Here is a 20932-nt window from a genome sequence, read left to right on the forward strand (position 1 = left end):
TGCCAGGAGAACGGTACATTTCAGACTGCATTGTGCCGACTGTGAAATTTGGTGGAGGAGGAATTATGGTGTGGGGTTGTTTTTCAGGAGCTGGGCTTGGCCCCTTAGTTCCAGTGAAAGGAACTTTGAATGCTTCAGGATACCAAAACATTTTGGACAATTCCATGCTCCCAACCTTGTGGGAACAGTTTGGAGCGGGCCCCTTCCTCTTCCAACATGACTGTGCACCAGTGCACAAAGCAAGGTCCATAAAGACATGGATGACAGAGTCTGGTGTGGATGAACTTGACTGGCCTGCACAGAGTCCTGACCTGAACCCGATAGAACACCTTTGGGATGAATTAGAGCAGAGACTGAGAGCCAGGCCTTCTCGACCAACATCAGTGTGTGACCTCACCAATGCGCTTTTGGAAGAATGGTCAAAAATTCCTATAAACACTCTCCTCAACCTTGTGGACAGTCTTCCCAGAAGAGTTGAAGCTGTAATAGCTGCAAAAGGTGGACCGACATCATATTGAACTCTATGGGTTAGGAATGGGATGGCACTTCAGTTCATAGTATGAGTAAAGGCAGGTGAGCGAATACTTTTGGTAATATAGTGTATATATATATATATATATATATATATATATATATGTGTGTGTGTGTGTGTGTGTGTGTGTGTTCTGAAATCAACATCAAAGGAATCGTGATAAAAGGTTGCATAATCTAGTTAGCTGGCAGAAGCGAATGCTGTCTTTCTGCCAAGTTTTCTCAGTGTCACACTATTTATCATTGTTCCAAAGCCTATAATTTCATGGTCACCACACACTAATATGAAATGTACAGTGTTTACAAGAAATGTCACAGCCACAAAACAACACCACAATGCTAAAAGGGCATCAAACAGGACTTAGTTTAATTATAAATTATGAGCATGAACAAGTAATTGGTCCTCACACACAGTCAAATTAAGACTCTTTATAACACCAGTATTTTTTTCATTAACACCGAGTTCCCCTGACACCATCAGAAGTCCTGATAAATGTGCATCTGCTTACAAGAACAATTCTGAATTGAATCTGATGAAGCTCACTGTGAATACACTTGCAGAAATGTCCAAAATTAAGTAATCGGTGAAACAAGCTTTTCTCAAGTTATGGTATGGATAAGGCTTAAGAACAGGCAGACACTTCAATGAGGTATCAGGTGTACAGATTTCAAGCCCAACCCCACCTCCTCTTGGCATTTACAGATTAGGCCTACAACAAATGACATGTTTTTCATACCTTGTTGACATGTCAGTAAAAATTCAGAAATAGAAGATAGGGCTTAATTGTTACTTTGCTTAAAATTCGTCTTATTTAAATTGCAGATGGAACTTCCAAAACACACCAGAGAGAGAAATTTAAAGGTTATTTCTGGCAGTTTTCGATTCACTCAGCAGTAAAGGTTCCCAAAATGGTTGAGAAAATCACATTAACACCACATACAATGTTTCATGAAATCCTTACGCATTGGTTTAAACTAGTATGTACATGAAGGCCAAGTTATAAATAGAATGGAAATGAATGACATATATCTACCACATATTTTATAACATAAACAATTCATTTTTTAACAATGGGCTTTTTTCTGCTTGATCACTATGCCATAATTATCACTTTGAAAGTGGAGTATTATATGTACTTAAAAAGATGATTGGACTACAAATACAATGGCACTCAAAGTCCATCTGAAGTTATCAGCGCCACCTATGGGTTAATTTCCACCAAATTTGACATGGTCCCTCAGATTACATGCATACACTTGTACTAAATTTGAATATATAAAGGTAAAACTAAAATGCAATTTTTGGTGAATAAGGCCCCACCCAAAAAATTCTAAGCCAATTATAGCAAAATAGTACAAATTGTCAAATATTGGAACAAGTACTTTTATGCAGCTTCAAGAAAACAGGGAAAAAAATTTGAAGGATAGGCAGCATAAATTGTTTCAGACAAAACTGAAGCATTTGGCATGGCGTGTATTGGCAAACCTGTTTGGCATAATCAGAGGAATCATTTAACATCCAGCACATACCCAAAGAAAAATTACACCATGAGCAGCTGTTGTTATTCTTTTCCCGACATTTTCGATTGTAGCTACAGCAGACAATGCGCATACAAGTACTGATTACATTAAGACACTGAATGTCACTTCGGACGCATTGCTGGGCATCTTAACACCATTTGAAACGTGTTATCTAGTATCTGAAGAATGTCTGTGTCAATTTTGGTAGCATTTGAATGAATCAGATTTTGCATATTTTGGAAAATGCTGAGCGATGGACTTCTGAATTGACCCGAGGTTGTAGTGTAGCAAATTGTCCTACATTTCAATGGGAGTGCTACAAAAAAAAAAAAAAAAAAAAATAAATAAATAAATCAGCTCTCTAGGACCTATGATGTAATTTTAAAAGTTTTTGAAATTTGGGATGTGAAATCTTCGAAAAATAAGAACTGCAGTTAAAGTCCACACCCACTTTAACCAATGACCAAATTTTATGCACTGAATGAGGAATGAACAGCTGCCGTGAATCAAATTTCATATGAAACCATTATGCCGTTAATGCAGCATAAACATTTTCACATTTTTTGTGGCACCTAGTGGTGAAATGCAAAGCTCTTGAATAAGTGTCTCACATTTCAGATCAATATCTTAACGTGAGTAATGGCAAGTTTTGGAAAATTAGCCTCGCCTTCAAATTTTTAAATGCAAATTTGGTGGAAGCTGTATCACATATCACAAATCCAAGAGAGCACTTTTTTTTTGGGCTTGGACCAGATTTTATCTATTTGTACATATCTATATGTTATATCTAATTTAATGCCGATTGCTCAAAATTTAGTGGTGAAAAAACTGTCTTGGACAAAATACAAAAAAGCAAAATGTCTTTCCAGCACACATTATTTTTATATGGATAGATTCATCTGGACCGAAATGATCCAGGAATTTTGTTTCTGAGACTTATGGTTCAAAAATCAAAGGCCCATCGGTAATTTATAAGTAGTGGGTGAGATTATCTGCCAAGTTAGGGCACTGTAGCTCTTATGGTTACTGAGATCCAGAAAGTTTAAGGGCACATCAAATGAAAGATAAAGAAACAAAAGAAAAAATGCTAAAAAAAGACAACTTTGCCACTTGGAACCCAAAAAAAGAAAAACGTGGCTCATCAACAGTCAACCTTTAACAAAAAACTGACATTAGCCGCTCCTTTTCACACAGTTTGGAAATCAACTAAGCAAGACAGGGCAATGATTGGTGAGCAAGGCGCATGTCTTACAAATGTAAGAGAGAGGGTTGGGGACCATTTGCTAACAAAGGCAGTACATCTGTAAACTGCTTCAAAAAAGTGAGTTGTTACTGATTACTAGGCCACACCTCCAAACATATTTGGCTCGTATCAGAGGACTGTACATGCATTAAAATGTGTAACATTTCCAAAACAAAAGCAAATGTGTGACATCACCACAGAAACATGATGGAAGCTCAAAAGCCAACATGTTACACTAAACTGAAACGTTACTTTGAAATGAAGCTCTCAGCTGAAGTTGACGCGGGAAGACAATCCCTTTCATTTCCAGTCTGTTTGCACATCAGGTGGCTCAGTTTTTTCATCCAGGAACACTCCAGGTAATCTGCCTGGGATGTCTGTCAGCCAGTGATCTTGCTTGTCTGGTTAATCTAAAATTCCTACCTGATAATCCCTACTGTCATTTCAGTGTTTGCCACTTTGCCCCTCCACCACCACTGTCCAGGCCCCACCTATGGCTCTGCCGAAGGGGGACTTTGGAGTTGCATTAATTTACAGGCTTTTATCCCATATACATTTTTCTAGGAGGGGGGTCAATATCTTAGATTTTGCCTAATATTTGAATATGTCTTTTGTGCATCACCCTGTGTGCTTTCCCTGATTGAACTAATAGACAAAGAATCGGCTTGAACATCAATACTGTTGCTGTGTAAATCATTACTATTATAATGCAGTATTTGTATGTCTTGTCACATATTCCAGATTGTTTTGAAATAGCCCTGAAAGGGTACAATAGTTTCATTATTGTAGCTCAATACACATCAACACCACCAGCAGAAGATAGGGGCATCACAAAGAATTGCATCAGTCATCCTCATCTATGATTAGCATGTGGTTCACACCAGCTGATTTGGTAACACTATAAAAAAAAAGGCTATTTTTATATTGGCATCAGTTTTTAGTGTCTAAAACAGGCAGTCTTTGATTAGGCAAAGAAAAAAAATCAGGCAAAAAGTTTTTCCTTCCTTTGAGCACCATGATAAGCCCTTGTCTTTGAAGCAGAGTTCTTCAGCCAGTTGATAGGTGATGTAATTTGAGAAAAAAAAAAGTTGAATATGGTCCAAGCGATGATAAGGAGTCCCATGCACCTGGATCCAGAGCTTGTCTAGTCCTACAACTTCAACAGGATTGTTTCAATCCACCAAAGGGCATAACAAAAGTACTAAAAATAATCAGGAGGGCCTTGGGTCACAGTTTTAATATTAAGCTTGAAAAGAACACTTCAACACGTTAACAGTTACGATTTTAAGATAAGTAACAAAATAAAAAGTGCACAGAATTGAAAAAAGGTGCTTTTCTTTAGATGTGGAATTGGGCTTAAGGATGGGAATGAGGAACAGGCCATGTTTGGGTTCAAGAGGTCTGGCACTGGACACCTCCGGCAGTGGCATAGTCGTCTTCTTCCATGTAGTAGTGGTGATGGCTGTGTCTTTTTCTGTTCTCAAAGTCACAGTCCTCCAGGTCAGCATAAATGTAGAGGTCATCGTCCATACTCTCTGGCTGCTCGGCCTCCATCTTTACTGGGAGGTAGTGCTCCAGCTCTTTTAGCTTGTGCTTGGGGAGGAAGTTGGCCTGTGGGAACACCACCTGGTACAAACAACCATAAACAACATCACTGTGACAGTGGGACAGCTGGGCATTGGCATGCCTACATTAGCCGAACTTTTTGGTTATTGCGTGAGGTGTATGTGTAAAGACAAGGACAATTTCATACCGAAAAATGAATAATAAGGCGTCCCTTCTCAAACGGCCTACGGTGCATGGGCATCCCTTCATTCAGGACACACTTCTTGTCTCCAGGCTTGATCAAATCTCCTGAAGCATACAAGGGTCACCCCCCATCATGAAATTAGCAGGTATTCACCATATTTATCCATGAGGAATGCAGAAGAAGTAGTGCTGTCACCACCTCAAATTTTGTTGAGAGCACAAAATTGATTTGATTTACTTCATCACTTCATTTGATTATTTGTTTGCTTACTGAACTTAGATTATTTTCAGCATCATGGAGTTGTCACTTGTATCGACTGGTTAGTGATATATATATAAACTATAAATACTAACTGACACTGTTAAAGGGAGCTGTCAAGACAAGTCAACTAATGTTAATCATAGCCTCAGTATATTCAGTGCATATTGTATCATTATTCTGATAAATTCATTGGTAATTCTAGTGATTCAGCCAGGTTCAGAATTATTTTTGCTGCCACTAATCATTTAATATCTTTTGCACAGACAGAGCACACTTGCTAAGTTACTTTGATATGCTGCAGGCCTAAAAGAGAGATTATGACTACTATTTTAATGGGTGAACTGCTGTATGGTGAAACAAGAGCCATGACCTTGAAATGATCTTTGACTAGTGTACTGTCAGTGTATCTCTTGTTATATGTGAGCGTAAACAGGCCTTGTAACAATTACTGGTAAGAAAAAGCAAAGCTCCTGCAATGTTTGTTGCCCAGGGCAGAAAGGCTGATCAGTTATTTAGGAGTCACACAAACTTTTAGGAAAAGATATATTATAGTATTATGAAAATGGTGTTGGCCTAAAATAGTTATGTTTTATTTCAGTAGACTGAAGTTGCTGAAAAAGTAAGTGCCCAAGAAAACGTCAGGGCATTGACGGGCAGGTTGTCTGATCATCAGCTGAACATCTGATACTTCAGAGGCAGTTGTGCAATTAAGAGAAGATTTGGTTTACCTGGATGGGAGGTGATGAGGAGGGTTCTGTTATCCAGTGTCTGAACGGGTTTTTGGAAACCACACAAGGCCTCAACCAGTTGTAACTCCATGGTCATGATCAAGTCCTGCCCTTGCCTGTTGACAAGAAAACAATGGGTGAAAATAAAGCAGAGTCATTTTATTGGGTGGCAATCGGATACAGCACAAAGTAGCAAAGACTACCTAGAGGGGAAGATTTACTTCCTTGCAGAACCCAGCAAAAACTTTACACAGCCAGTTAAGTTTAACAAAGTTCAATGTCAAACAGGCTGCAAAGCCCTAGGGACATTGAGTAATCTCCATCGGTTTCGACTGACAAGTAGGAACTGCAACATGAGCAAAACAGTCTCCTACACAAAGCTCAGGCACATCCCTCAGGTGTTATGATGGTCCACACAACAAATGTCACAGTTATCAAACAAGTGAACTGGCTAATTAATGTTGAGTCTTGATAAAAAGCTCTACTGCAGCGGTAACACGCAACAATGCAAAATGCTGTCATAATATTTGAGCTTTGTCATTTTTATGTCAGGGGAATGGGGGTCTTTTGTAAACCAGGAATTTTAGCCTTTGAATATGAAATTTCTTGTGACATTGGTGACTCACTTGCTGCACTATCCTCCACTGCTGAACAGCTGAAAATGCATTTTTTTGTTTCAAAACAAAGCACCAAACAGCGAGATTCTAAAAGCCAACAATCTCAGCACCCGGCAAAGTAATCACCGAATTTAGAAATGACCAACAACACCCAAGACCAAAAGGTATATTACAGATATTTTATGCTATGGTGAAGTAAAGAAATCACAGCTTAGGATTTTGCATTGCTGTGACACACACACACACACACACACACACACACACACACACACACACACACACACACACATACACACACACACACACACACATACACACACACATGCCCTAATGTACAATCCACGTATTGAATGGACTAAAAAAAAAAAAATGAAAAAAGAAGAAAGAAAAAAAAAAAGACTGAAAACAAAAGTGAAACGTAAAATTATTCAGTTTACTCCAAACTGGCATAACTACTAATAACAGTGTCTGTAAGCAGTAAGTAGATACTTCTAAGTTACTGGTGATGCTTACAAACCCAACACTAGAAAGTTAACATGAGAGCAATGTAAATTTTTGTCACATTTCCCTGTTCAACATTAGATTTGTAATAGGGATGCACAATAACACTGGCATGTCATCGGCATAGGCCAATATTGGCTTTAAGATGAAATATCAGCATCAGCCTGACTTTCTGCCGATATGACATGCCGATATGTAAAACAGGTTAAATTTGCCCTGGTTAGGACTTTTGACAGGACTGTCTCAGAGAGAGCATCATCCAGGCATGTTTGAGTAGGGTGAATCTTAAAGTTTTGTTTGAAAGAAACTGTTATAACAACACAGTAACAAATATGGCATGTTTACATAACCTAAGATAGATAGATAGATAGATAGATAGATAGATAAAACTTTATTCATCCCCGAAGGGAAATTCAAATATCCAGTAGCTCATTCAAGACATAAAAACAACAACCTCACTTCCACTCAGACAGCAATGCACATTGGTATTCAGACGGACACAGGATAAAATAAGTTAAAAGTTGAAGTAGTTTTCTTATTTTGCCCAATGAATGTGCACATTTTGAAAAGCATTGTATTTTATGTCTGCATCTGCCAGTGGGCCTTCACAATAGGAGTAGATATAAAATGTTAATTCCACTGCAAGAGAGATCTGATGTTCTCTGCAATAAGACGGGTAAAAAACATGTGAATATCTCATTATCAGGATCGGTACCTGGCCAAAAGAGTTGGAAAATATTGTACATAAGCAAAAAAAAAAAAATCCAGTATCTTGCTTTCCTACTTCTGTAAACTAATGCTGTCTCGCACAAGAATGCAGGAACAGGCCACAGGCACAAAGTGACACAGTACGTAATATTCGTGTGCAGAGGGAGGAATAAGAGCCCAGTGAATGACAGTGGATCTGTTACCTGGTGAACTGTGGATGCTCGCGCTGGTCCAGGACAATAATGATATCACCTGGTTCAAGTCCGGGCTCCTGGTCTCCTTCACCATGGAAAACAATCTTCTGGCCATCCTTCATTCCTGCACCATTTAATTAAATCCGTCAAATGTTTTCTACTTATGAGGGGCTGCAGTGTCCAGAATTTCCCTGGTTGGGATCAATAAAGTATATCTATCTATCTATCTATCTATCTATCTAGCCCAGTGGTCAGTTTGATATTCTAGCTGTCACAGATACAATAAGATTGGCATTCCCTGTGCTCTCACCCTTGTCAATGTGGACCTCCAAGATCTTTTTCTGCCGCAGGATCTTGCGACCACCGCATGCTTTGCAGCGGTCCTTGTGGCTGATGCGCCGTCCTTGGCCCTGGCAGCTGTGGCACACGGTGGACACTTGGTGGACCATACCTGGTGCTAGCTGGTGCAAGCGGACCTGCATGCCTGTCCCATGACACGACATACACATCTCCACAGCTCCTTTCCGTCCCCCACGACCTAATGAGGAAAAACGATCAGGGCTCTGCATCGCGAAGCTGAAAGCTGCTTTTTCGTTTTAGCTTCAGAAAATTTCAAAAGGTATAAACTGCGGTGAACTGGGTGACCATTTGTAAAACTGATGCTGTTTGTAACTGGACAAAGGACCTTTTCACTTCCCTGCATGGGTCTGCTCACACTGAAAAGCCTGCCTGGATTAGCCAATCAAATCCAGACACAAACACTGACTGGGGAAATGTTTTGCATGCAACAGTAACTCACTTGCTACAGAAAAGGACATACCTTCACACCGCTCACAAATAGCATTCTTCTGGACAGCAAGTTTTCTTGTTGTTCCATTATAAAGATCTTCCAAGGACACTGTGAGCTGATGAACAACATTCTTCCCTGGGGTTGGACAAAACAATGGGACACGCCTAAGATTTTATGACACATCACCTTTTGGAAATAGTTTTGCTAGGGAAAAGGCTAGAAATTGATCACATTTTGTTTTACTTGATGTTCTTCCTCTCTTATTGTACTGGAACACACACACACACACACACAGTAAGAAAAACTGATGATACGCATTACTTAAATCTTTATAAGTCTGAAAAACAATATTTATATATACAGTATATTCATTGAGTTGTAAATAAATAACATAATTTGGATTAGGTGATATTTCCATAATCCTATTACTGTACCTCTTCTTTCTCTGTGCATCCGTCCACCTCCTCCAAAAAACATGTCAAAGATGTCCATGGGAGATGAAAAGCTGCTGCTGCTGCTGCCACTATTACCTCCTTCCTTTATAGCCTTCTCACCTCCACGGTCGTACACCTCTCTCTTCTTGGGATCTGACAATATCTCATATGCCTGAGAGATCTGCTTGAACTACAAATAAAAGAAGCAAAGATATTTGAGCAAAACACTGTTGCAAGCTGTAGCTGCTCAAGAGCTTTTCCCCTCTCTGCAAAAACTATTACAAGTATATTTAGTTACTTTTCTCTAAACATATTCCTCTTACACTGCCTCTGTAAGCCTCAAGTCAAAAAAGCAAAAATTTAAGTGAAGGTTTGAAGTACTGAGAAACAATGAGTTACCTTCTCTCCTTCTGTAGGATTTTTGTCAGGGTGGTACTTCAACGCTAGTTTGCGATAGGCCTTTTTCAGCTCATCTGGTGTTGCGTTAGGCTTCACACCCAACATGTCGTAAAAGCCTGTTTCTTTGACCATGATTACCTTGGAACACTAACCTGAGGAAAACAGAATACAATTCAATCAAACATTTGACAGGGATAAATGCTGACATGTAATATTTCCCAAGTTTCAATTAATCTCTACTGAAAAACTCAACTGCCTTAACTGCCATATTATGGAAAATGAAAATGTGGGCCTTAGCAGTCTAGTGTAATTTTTCTGTTTATCACCTTGCTTCTAGATTCTTCTGGCTTCAAAGACAGGCTGATGATATGACAGTTTGGCGGTGCTATCATGAATTTGCACCGTGATTGTTCACTGACAACATTTTTGAATCACCCACTGAATCAATGAGCGGCACTTTCACAGACCACGTGTTCCCTTGCAATGAGGATAAATTTATCTGTCTCATACTGTATGTGGGGCCGAGGCATTTTTTTTAATCACAGGGCAACCTGCCTGAATATTAATGTTTGACTTATGAAATACTTGGGCATGTTCTGGTATGTGGTTTAACATGAAAATATTAGTTTTATTTCTAGCTGGATCTGCATGCCAATGATGTACGAGTAAAAACATATATGACTGTAGATTTCTCTTCAGCAAACTATCATTTATCTGGTTATTTATGATTCCATGTGATTAAACTATTTGTAATATGAAAGGCTTCAGGGTAGGCTTTCAGGTACAATAAGTTTTGCCAGATAAAAAGAACGATGCACAGGACCCTTTTCATGTCATTTTCCACTCTAATCAGTTTGGTTTTAGATTTTCTGTTTTATAATGAGACATTATTGGGGGAAAACGTTAAGTTCACACTTAATGAATGATTACTTTTATCATTACTTTTAAACAGCACTTATTTTGATTAAAACAATGACCAATTGGGGTCAACAGTGTTCAATAAATTTAGGCCGTTTGGCCCTGGATATGCCGCCTTTAGTGACTGAGTTTGACACATCTGACTTGGACCAGCTCACGTTGAACTTATGGACCGCCCATCTTTAAAATAATTATGTATGAATTTAAAAATCAACCACACATGCAACAGGCTTATCAGCATTACTACCAAAATTTTCCATTTCTGTTATAATCTTGGATTCACACCCGTTCGCTGCTTGTGGTGACAGACATGTTTCGTGCAACTAAAAACAAAATCCCATGATTTTATTTGTAACTGTATCTGGTAGGATGGCGTGCATCTTTTCGCCCGGTCTTAAAACGTATTTACAGTTCACTCATTACACACGACATAAAACCCCACATAACATCCTTGTAACTACCACTAAAATCCTGACGTGAACAGGTTTTCCAGCAGATAACATCTATGGTATATTACAGAAAATCCAACATAACATGAAAGCGATACAGGCACTGAAGAACCGTATCACCATGTGATAAAGAAACATCCCACTGTAATTAATATGTTCTAACAATAACATTAATACACAGCACCTATAAAATTATGAGACACTATCATATGCTCTGCCTCAAAGTACCCTTCATGCATATTTTCCTCTATAATTCAGGGCCACATTTGGTCCTGAAGTCAGCCCTCAGTAACTTGGAGGACTGGGGCTGGGCGCGACAGTTTCACTTTTAATCAGACGAGCAGTGCTCACATTAGCTGCTTACTCACTTTCAGCTGTACGATTAAAGACAAACACAGCATCTATACCTGCTGTAGTTTCTGTATAGTAAAGTTTCAACGGTGTAATACACAAGGTTACTGACACTAACACGGATGAGCTAGCTAACGTTAGCCAGCCAGCATTAGCACATTACTGATAACAGGCTAGCATCGTTGCCTAGCTAGCTACAGGTAGCCAACTTTGCTAGCGGCCCCAGGTTTGTTTTTTGTTTTTTTTTAGTCAAACTGTGTAACACCGCCACATAGAGAGGATGTGCATTTAATTTCAAGGTAGCCTACCTGTTTGAGGACGAGACTTTTTGAATATTAACAAGTTCACATTAAAGACGAGGCTACATCCACACCGACCTTCTTCCAGAAGCTTCCAAACGGCTCGGCAGCAATTGGCCCGTGTCTAATCCGGCGCTGACGTCAGTTCAATGCGACAAGCGTCAACAAAACAAACGTGTACTGGCACAAGTTTCTGCGATTTTGCCGGATAATTAGGATGATAAAATGCCTGTTTGTTGGCTTATCAGCAAGGACGGGACTCATAAACCCATCCGGCTCCCACACCTCCAAAGCGTGGTCTTGGGTCGAGGTCCGGAAACGACTATTAAAGACAAAAAATGCTCGCGCCAGCAAGGTAAAAGTGACGATTCAACTCTGTTCGATATTTAGGCTGCCCATCAGGTTAGCTATATTAGTGATAAGTAATCATACTTTAAACACAGATAACTGGTTACAGAAGCTAACGTGTGGACATGGTTCTCCTTCTCTACTAGTTGAGTTGAAAGCAGAATGCAACAAAGGCTATGTCAAAGTTAAACAGGTAAGGAGCATGAAGTAGACAGAAGACAAAGTTTGCCTGTGAGTGCTATAATAATAAGACAGTGTCACTTATTGTAATCTGTCAGCCTTCATTCCCTCCAAGCTGACCTTACCAATGATTTCGCCTGTTATGAAGATCCTCTCTAACACATATTCAAGTTTTGTGCATGCTGAAATTGACTCTAGGATAGGTGTATCCCCAGTTATTTCACTATCCTGTATCTCATTTTCCCCTCTGTATTTCATAGCTGGGTTTGAACCCCAGCTGTGTAGACTTTGTGGTGGTGGGCAAAGGCAACGAGGTGAAAATGAAGCCTGGACAGCAGCTCCACATTGTCAATCAGCTCTACCCATACACTGTAGAGTTTAAAGAGGACCTAACTGGGGACCATGTGGGCACCAAGAGGCCACGTGAGTCTGTTCCAGGGGACAGACGGGTCCATAGAGATGCTCCAAGTGTGAAAGTAGCCAGACAGGAGGAAAAGGTCTCCTCTTCAGTCAGCCATGAAGACTCCATGTCAACGAAAGTAAGCTTAACTAGAAATTCAGGGAGAACTGTGAAGAAAGTGTGTGGTGTGTGTATGTGTGTATGTAGCTACATATTTTGGGTGTTTTACCTGCATAGTGTGACTGTAGAGCTAATGCATTATCCAAACAAATAAAGTTGCTTTCAATGTTGCCGTAGGAAACAGTTGGACATTGGAGTCAAGGCCTGAAGACTTCAATGCAAGACCCCAAGATGCAGGTTAGTTACTGTAATACACAATTATTTGGATGCTTGTTCATGAGTATTTTCTAGTCCACAACATAGCTGTTTGTCTGCATGGTTTCTCACCAACTCTGATTATGAATTTTAAATATGAGTATTTTCATTGTTTTTAGGTCTACAAGGATGAAAGAGTAGTCGTAATCAAAGATAAATACCCAAAGGCTCGCTACCACTGGCTGGTCCTCCCTTGGGAATCCATTCCCAGTCTCAAGGCGCTGCGTGGGGATCACTGCGACCTGTTGAGGCACATGCAGCAGGTTGCTGAGCAAATGATTCAGCAGTGCCCAGATGCTAGCACGCTGCAGTTTCGCACAGGCTACCATGCCATCCCCAGTATGAGGTAAAGGTTATTTGTTTGCGTGGTGTAATTATAGTAAACTCAAAATGCTGTTTCCCTACTCCATGTAACGCTGGTTCAAACATGAAGTGAACCAGGTGTGAATAAAAAATAAACCATATTTTCCAGAGATGATGCTTGGGTGAGACCCTTAAAAAGTAAAACACTAAGTAGAATGCTCAGCCCACGTTCAGTGCAAACACACACAGGAAAAAACCCAACAACTATTTATTCTTTCTTTTTTTTTTTGACAGCCACGTGCACCTCCATGTGATCAGCCAAGACTTTGACTCCGTTTGTTTAAAGAACAAGAAGCACTGGAATTCATTCACAACTGACTATTTCATAGAGTCTCATGGTGAGGCCACACCTTTGAATTTTTTTAGTTTTGTTTTGGGTTTTGTAAAGTGGCTGTAACACAGTACATTGTTTTATTTTATTTTTGTTGTGTTTCTGGTTCACAGATGTCATTCAGATGCTTGAAAAAAGTGGAAAGGTCGCAGTCAAAGAAGGGACCAATGAGCTGTTGAAACTGCCTCTCCGCTGCCATGTGTGCCACAAAGAGCTCGCCACCATCCCAAGTCTAAAGGAACACCTGAAATCACACTTTCCCAGCTAAGAATGTGACCACAAACGAAACGCAATACCTCAAACGTTCACGTGTTCAGTATAAAACAGTAGTGTGCTGGGCAGTGCTGTTGTCCATTAATATCTGTTTTCTACTGTTGAACATAAAGCATTTGTTATTGGACATACTGCCAGTGAACGACAGCAAGTTTTAGCCCCAAATTGACCTGAAATCTCAATGATGTCTTTTGAGTCAGACAGTTTTAAAAGAGTTGAATAAAAACTATTGGGTTATTCTATTCACAAACTAAAAGTCTGGCCTGCTGATGAAGCTAGAGGAAACGTCACAGGGTTGCCAAAAACAGTAGGGCTCTTCCTTTAGGGGTCATGAATGTGCGCAGCAGATTTGAAAATAAAAAAAAAAATAAATTCTAGCTATAGTGTGTATAGCCAGGATTTGCAGTTTTACAGTGTTTCAGTATTTTTTATGTTAACACAATGTCAAAGGTTTGAGCTATCTTCAACATCAGTTGCATTTTGAACCAATTATTTGTCAGTATATTGGAGCGACAGATCACCATCAATATGTTGACTGCTGACTGTTTTATGTCATATGTCACAACGAAGTAGAGCTGAGAGTACATTCTTTCTTATTTTGCAAACATGTTTGAATAGTTTGTGTTGAATTGAGTAAAAAAGTTTTCATTTAAAATTACAGCAAAACACTTCTGAGTCTTCTTTTTTCTCTTTCTTTTTTGTCTTCTTTTTGGGGGATTGGAAGAAATCAGTACATTTGATAAATTCAGTGCAAATCTCAGTTAGAAATTGCAGACCAGTTTTTAGATATTTGATACACTAGTTATGTTAAAAATGTATCAAATGTTCAGGCACACTGTAAAGTTGCTGTAAACAATTCAAAGCGATATGCTCTAGGCCAAAACAGTAATTAATTGCAAATAAGAAGCTTATCCTGGTTTTCAGAGAAGAGAAACAATTAGATGACAATGACTGAGCCGCCTCCTGTAGCTTAATGTCAAGCAAAGTACATTAATCTGTTTGAAATAAATCTTCAAGTACAAACAAACACAAAGCACACACATAGAAAACCCAAATCTAGGTGACTGAAAATAGTCTATGAACTGTGAAAAAAAAAATCTTCACACTAGAGCTTACTCCCCTTGCATTTTTAGCTCAAGTGTGCTGAATATTTAAATTTTGTTTCACATTTCAAATAAACTTACAAGATCTTCTGACTGGATACACAAAAACAAGACGATTGACAGTCAACAACTTCTAAGTGAAAACACTAAACTGGTGATTCTAGTTTTGCGAACATGGTTTTTCAAAGGATGTGGATGTGACAGATGTTGACTAAGATGAAAACACAGAGGGTGGACTGGAAAACTTGTCTCAACGGTGCAAAAAAAGCATTAAAATAAAAGCATGTTATAAGACGTGGTCTTGTAAAGCACAGTCAGTGTTATAAGTGCATTTATATGGATGAACAACTGAAGAGCTGCCAGCCATAGTTCCATAAATAAGTTATATATATTTGACAGAGCCAGAAAATGCATACGTTCAAAAGTAATACAATACAAAAATGGACTGCCCCCACAGCTGTTACTGCACAGGTTATGATGAAATACACAGGAAGTAAATTAAACCTCACTGTATAAGAAGTGCCACATGTACCCCGAGGTGTTGTTTCAATAAAATAAGACACTTAATCAACAATTACCTTAATTTTCCCTTAAGGGTAGTGATTTCCAACTGTGAAATGACCTGATGCGGACACTGTTGCCTTATAGCAGAGCAGAAAAATGACCTTTCTAATGCATGTCAGTGTCTATGAATTTGAAAAAAGGAGATACTGCAAGTGCTGCTGCGTTCTGCAACTTTGAATTACCACATCAATAGAGAATTTGAAAACTTTGGTTGTGAAATACTGTTTTGCTTTGAAAAAGTAGCCTGATATTCCACATATAATCCTTATATCTCCAGCAAAGCCTGACACAGAATCTGCTCAAACATGTTCTCGTTTGGTGGTTTGTGGTTTCATGTTTTTTAAACCCTTATGAACAAGTAACAGTGTTATGATTATCCTGCTGAAAGGTAACTGGTAATTGTAGGTTATGAATGCAAAATAGCCCGCTTGAGGTATTATTAACAACAAGGCTTTATAAGAGTAAGTCAAACCAGTTATTGCATGGTTGAAGAGTAACACTCACAGACAGTCAATTGATTAAGTTTATTTGACATCCTCACAGAAAAATCATTATCATATGTCTTAACAATTTACAGTCACCTTTGACCATATCATAGCCTGTTATGTTTTTTTTTTTTTTTTTTTTTTTTTTAAATCTCTAATCTCTTAATCTCTTCGTTGAATACCTACCTACACATAGTTTTCCTGTGACATTTTTTATGCTCTTCCATGAGTAACAGGGTTAATTTTTTTTTAGCAACTGGAAGCCATTTAGACTTTTATTTTGTCGCCATCTAGTGGGTAAATCTCCATTTGAATTAGGGGAGGACCAAAAAACAGATTTGTGGGGTTCAGGCTTCAGAAATCCCGTGCCAGCATAAATTTGTTTTGAACAACAATAAACTGTAAACATACCTTTTTGTGCATGAGCAAAACTAATGGCCAGTACGGGGGTCGAACCCGCGACCTTGGCGTTATTAGCACCACGCTCTAACCAACTGAGCTAACCGGCCATGAAAACGAGGCCAACTTTAGACTTTATCAAACCTATCATTACTACCATTATTATCATTGTTACTATTATCAGCACAGTTTTCTTTTCATAATTTAGATACCAAATAGACACTGTTCGCCATTTTTATTGTCATCATATTTATTTATCAAGATACAAAATGCATACAGATACGTAACCACAGGATCAGACATAGCACACAGACATTTCAGATAACATCACACAGTTACAAAGCACAAAGAGCATATATATATGTACGTATGGTGAAGTCAGGTGGAAGCAACGAGTTAGGTTCTTGGAGCTTCATCACCATATGAAGGCCATCCCAGAGTTCAAAGAGGAAAATACAGTAGCACTGACTGGGTTGTGGCATGTATGTTATAAATACACAGATGGGTGAACACCAGCACACTGGCATCATCTCCGCAGGCTTAACTCCCTCTCAGCCTCATCTGGCACCATCAGCTGGTCCACTGAGGGATGGGCGTCGTCCCCGATCCCCTGGAAGAAATGCTCCTCACTTTCACATCCGGTGCTGTCAGCTCCATGCAGGCAGTCTTTGGCTGTGAGCTGTTCCACGTCTGCACTGTCACTGGCATTACTCTCTGAGCTCTGGCTGCTGTCACTGCTGTCGCTGGTCTCACTGGTCTCATTGCTCTCCAAACTGGTGCTCTCACTGCTCTCACTGGCGGTATCTGTGACACCAGTCAAGTCACTGGTGTCCGTGCTGTCGCTGGTATCACTGGTGTCGCTGCTGTCGCTGCTGTCCGCATGGGCCTCCACCAACACGGACATGGTGCCATTGTGGGCGGTGTTGACCCTCCATTTAAAAGCTGTGCCGGTGGAAGTGTGAGTGGGCTGTGTCTTGCTGCCCGGGTGCTCTGAGTGACCTTTGACCTCTGTGCTGCTGTTGTCCTCAGCACTCAGGACTTGGATGGCATGCGAAAACAGTTGAACCCAGTTCTGATGCATTGAAAGAGCATAGTTAAGGGTGATGTTTCAACAATCAATTATAAATCACATCACACAGCTCCATTAAAGGCAGTTCAAAGTAAGTGAGCGTAATTTTTATCCCACCTTTCGAACATTTTCCTCGCTGCCCATACTGTTGTCTCTGGTTTCAGCCATTAAATCAGTCTGTGGAAAATGAAGTGCAAACAACACAAGCTTAGAAGAAGAAGATTCTACACCCTACAAAGTGAAAAAAAGAAGAAGAACAGAAACCACACCCTGAAGCAAACCAGGGTGAAGTAAACAGCCAGAAACAAATTAAGACCAACATGTCATGCTTGTTTCTGTTTGCTGAAGCAGCTGATTAAACCTGAGTTTATTGGTCTTACCATGTCTTCATCTGATTGGCTGTCACTTTCCTCTGATGTCTGTTCATAGGGAAGAAATGTACACTTTTAACATTTTGCTCTGCTAATAATAAAATGGATAGTGCAGCAAGAGTGTTGATATAACCCACCTTGTCTTCAGATGTGGATTCCAGTGATTCAGACTCTGAACTCTAGAAAAAAAAAAACACACATTTGATTTCATTTTTAATTTAACATTGAAACATGATTCAATTTGTCTGCTTTTCAGCCATGCAGAGGGATCAAAACAGCTTACTTGATTTGAGACATTTTCCTCAGAGCTCTACAACACAAAAGGGAATAGATAGCAGCAAAGTTAAAATTCAGCAACAGGTGTTTAAAAACTCTGAAGTAATCAGGAAACTCTAAAGTAATCAGATCGACTCGGTTTAAATCCTACCTGAATCTCCGAGGTGTCATTTTCAGATGATTGTGAATCAGACAAACTTAAGGTCTGGAAAAAAAAAAGGATGTCGGCAAAAACCACACTGTAGTTAATGATACCCTGTTAACTGCCAACATCAACAAACTGTTCATCAACCATTCATGTCTAAAATTGCCCAGGGAAACTGTTGCTGCATATATGGGTGTGGACACTGTAGTAAACAATAGTCTCTGAAATGTGAATTCTCATGAGGTTTGATGAACCTATGAGTTACCACAGTAATTGTGAGTTTTTCTGCTGAAGTAGCTCTATGGCAGAGGGAGACAGTTTGTTTGCAGTCTGATGATTTGTGTCTGTAAATGAGTAGCGTGAAAAACTGTTTGAGCGCTGAATATTTCTAATAACACTCACCACGTTTGCTTCTAGCCCATTTGGTTCCAAAACAGTGTACAAAATCTGTTAGAAAAACACATAAGCAAAATATGAAAAATGGAATTATTATAATAAAAAAAAAAACAATAAAATAAAATGAAAACAGAAACAAAAAAGTAGATAAGTTTTAATGTTGAGAGATCCTTGTGGTTCTTTTTCTCATTAGGCTTTGATCCCCTCATCCTTTAGACCACAAGATCAATACAAATCACCGCTGACTGCAAGATAGCATTTGGGCCATCCAACGTCAGAATGAAAATGAAAACATGCTCAGCAGGGCTCCCATCTGTTATATAGATGTCAGTGTCTTGCTCTATAAACTACAGTCGTGATCCTTTTGACTTGTTCCACTGGTTACAATTAAGAAAACACTCATCTTCATAGAGACATATTCATATTAATCTTTACTTTATTTTGATCATACCCCGTACACAATATATAAAACAAGCATACTCATATGGAAAAAGTAAACTGGAGATTTATGTCATGAAGTGCAAATCATGTTAAAAATGCATTAATTTAATTTGCATAATGCTTTAACATAACATTTATATTCTCAAGGTGCCATAGGCTACTTACCGGGTTGGCAAAAGCTGCTCCAATCAGGCAAAACAACACTATGGTAACTTTCATTCTGTGATAGACACATGTAATTGACATTGTTAAAGTTTAAGCACATGAATTGCTACATCTTAAAAAAAAAGTTACTGTCACTTAATATGAAGAAGTGACTGAAAGCTGACAAAAACAATGAAACTGTGGAGAAATGGTAGCAAAAAGTGACAATACAGAAAGGATAGCCTGCAAATGAAATGCATGCAAATGCATGCATGCAAATGCAAAAGAGCATGAACCAAAAACACACCCAAAAAGGTATTATTCCCATTATTAATAAATAATCAGTTACCTTTTTGTCCTTTAGATACAGAGGTAGAATAAAGGCAGTGTTGCTGGTGGTCCTGGTGTAGCGTATATAGCAGTAAATTGGAGCACCAAGAGCCTACTACACTACGCCACGTATAGAAGCTGGTTGTTGAGACAACAAGAGCACAGTTTGTGGATGAGGGAAACACAGAGGACTATATATGTAGCCTCATTTAAGATGGTTGCATCACTTCCTCCCAGATGTGTATCCATGGTTGGCTTGTGAAGGTGTATTTGCTCCGGAAACCAAGCACACTGACATGATGATGGTTACAAACACACACACACACACACACACACACACACACACAAACACAGCTGTTTCATTCAGTCTCTACGTTTCCTCCACCCCCTCAGTGTCTTAAGTGAAATATAATTTAGCTGCTAAACCACAGGGTTTGTGGCCTGTTGAAAAAACAATCTCACCCACTCGAAGAGGAAAGGAGGGCCAGACAAGTATATGCTTATTTATTTTTGGTGGAATGGATGTTTTTCCGAATACATATAGCCCATCAATAGCTGTAGTTTCATTGTTGACGGTTTAGCAGCTTCATTGGAGCAGGCTATAGGTTGAGTGCCTTGCTAGAGGGCTACAGGGCAGACCTGGCTAATTATTGAGACAGAGACAAATGGAGAAGGGCCCACTGATTTCTTTCTAAGTATAGTGTGTGATCTCTTTCCAACACCATATCATTAAATGTAAGGCTATTAAGAGTGATGATGTGCTTTTCATTTGTACCTTGATGTTTATGCTTATTATTGTTGAGGGGTGTCTTACACAGTGTAAGATTTCTATGTTTTCTCCAAGAGATTTATGCTTGTTTCCTGGATATCCATATATGGTCAGGCCTAAAATAAGATGGCATAAATTTTTTTGTTTGACCTCACTTTAATGTCAGTCATTTATGTATTCACATGGAACGTGTAATTAGCCCGAATGTTCACCAGTCTGCGGCTGCGCATGAAACCACAGCTACAGCACCAGTCATTGTAAGGTATTGCTTTAGAATAGGGAGGAGTGAGGAGAGGATGATTGATGCTGGTTATGGCATACAGACAGGAACTGAATATTGTCTGCACATCTACTCTGAGGTCGTTCAAGTTTAGGATAGACTGCGCTTATTTTATTTGTTAATATACATCACTGATTTTACAAATGAAGAGAGGTATAATAAAGGGGAAGAAAGTGGCCTTAAATGATGCTTTGGA

At 39.3% G+C, this 20932-nt stretch overlaps 3 protein-coding genes and 1 non-coding gene across 4 annotated transcripts; 1 reads left to right on the forward strand and 3 right to left on the reverse strand.

Moving 5' to 3' along the window:
* Positions 1-876: 876 nt before the first annotated feature.
* On the reverse strand, positions 877-11838 carry dnaja1 (DnaJ heat shock protein family (Hsp40) member A1). Its single transcript, XM_030051699.1, has 9 exons — positions 11704-11838; positions 9678-9829; positions 9279-9468; positions 8875-8979; positions 8365-8592; positions 8064-8178; positions 6035-6150; positions 5049-5149; positions 877-4921 (listed from the first exon to the last, which is right to left on the reverse strand). The coding sequence occupies exons 2-9, from the start codon at positions 9807-9809 to the stop codon at positions 4688-4690; spliced, it is 1221 nt and encodes a 406-aa protein (XP_029907559.1). The 5' UTR covers positions 9810-9829; positions 11704-11838; the 3' UTR covers positions 877-4687.
* A 51-nt stretch (positions 11839-11889) lies between these two features.
* On the forward strand, positions 11890-14632 carry aptx (aprataxin). Its single transcript, XM_030051711.1, has 7 exons — positions 11890-12049; positions 12189-12235; positions 12483-12761; positions 12920-12979; positions 13117-13343; positions 13595-13698; positions 13805-14632. Exons 1-7 carry the CDS (start codon positions 11920-11922, stop codon positions 13957-13959), a joined length of 1002 nt encoding a protein of 333 aa, XP_029907571.1. The 5' UTR covers positions 11890-11919; the 3' UTR covers positions 13960-14632.
* Positions 14633-16551: 1919 nt separating this feature from the next.
* On the reverse strand, positions 16552-16625 carry trnai-aau (transfer RNA isoleucine (anticodon AAU)). The gene has a single exon. It is a non-coding gene; the product is annotated as a tRNA-Ile (tRNA).
* A 160-nt stretch (positions 16626-16785) lies between these two features.
* Positions 16786-19432, reverse strand: LOC115362025 (dentin sialophosphoprotein-like). The gene is made up of 7 exons (XM_030055793.1): positions 19379-19432; positions 18383-18436; positions 18239-18265; positions 18093-18134; positions 17965-18003; positions 17702-17761; positions 16786-17596 (listed from the first exon to the last, which is right to left on the reverse strand). The coding sequence occupies exons 1-7, from the start codon at positions 19430-19432 to the stop codon at positions 17042-17044; spliced, it is 831 nt and encodes a 276-aa protein (XP_029911653.1). The 3' UTR covers positions 16786-17041.
* Between the last annotated feature and the right edge of the window lie 1500 nt (positions 19433-20932).

Source organism: Myripristis murdjan, chromosome 1 (genome assembly GCF_902150065.1).
Source record: "Myripristis murdjan chromosome 1, fMyrMur1.1, whole genome shotgun sequence".
NCBI classification, from domain to species: Eukaryota; Metazoa; Chordata; class Actinopteri; order Holocentriformes; family Holocentridae; genus Myripristis; species Myripristis murdjan.

Excerpts from the sequence above, each read along its gene's own strand:
- LOC115362025 (XM_030055793.1), bottom strand. The coding sequence starts at position 19,432 with ATGAAAGTTACCATAGTGTTGTTTTGCCTGATTGGAGCAGCTTTTGCC. Across the intron at positions 18,437-19,378 it reads GAGCAGCTTTTGCCAACCCG|ACCTTAAGTTTGTCTGATTC; the intron begins GTAAGTAGCCTA and ends TTTTTTTTCCAG. Across the intron at positions 17,762-17,964 it reads GCCAATCAGATGAAGACATG|ACTGATTTAATGGCTGAAAC; the intron begins GTAAGACCAATA and ends CATTTTCCACAG.
- aptx (XM_030051711.1), top strand. The coding sequence starts at position 11,920 with ATGCCTGTTTGTTGGCTTATCAGCAAGGACGGGACTCATAAACCCATC. Across the intron at positions 12,762-12,919 it reads AAGACTCCATGTCAACGAAA|GAAACAGTTGGACATTGGAG; the intron begins GTAAGCTTAACT and ends ATGTTGCCGTAG. Across the intron at positions 13,699-13,804 it reads CTATTTCATAGAGTCTCATG|ATGTCATTCAGATGCTTGAA; the intron begins GTGAGGCCACAC and ends TCTGGTTCACAG.
- dnaja1 (XM_030051699.1), bottom strand. The coding sequence starts at position 9,809 with ATGGTCAAAGAAACAGGCTTTTACGACATGTTGGGTGTGAAGCCTAAC. Across the intron at positions 8,980-9,278 it reads GATGCACAGAGAAAGAAGAG|GGAAGAATGTTGTTCATCAG; the intron begins GTACAGTAATAG and ends GTCCAACCCCAG. Across the intron at positions 6,151-8,063 it reads GAGCATCCACAGTTCACCAG|GCAAGGGCAGGACTTGATCA; the intron begins GTAACAGATCCA and ends TCTTGTCAACAG.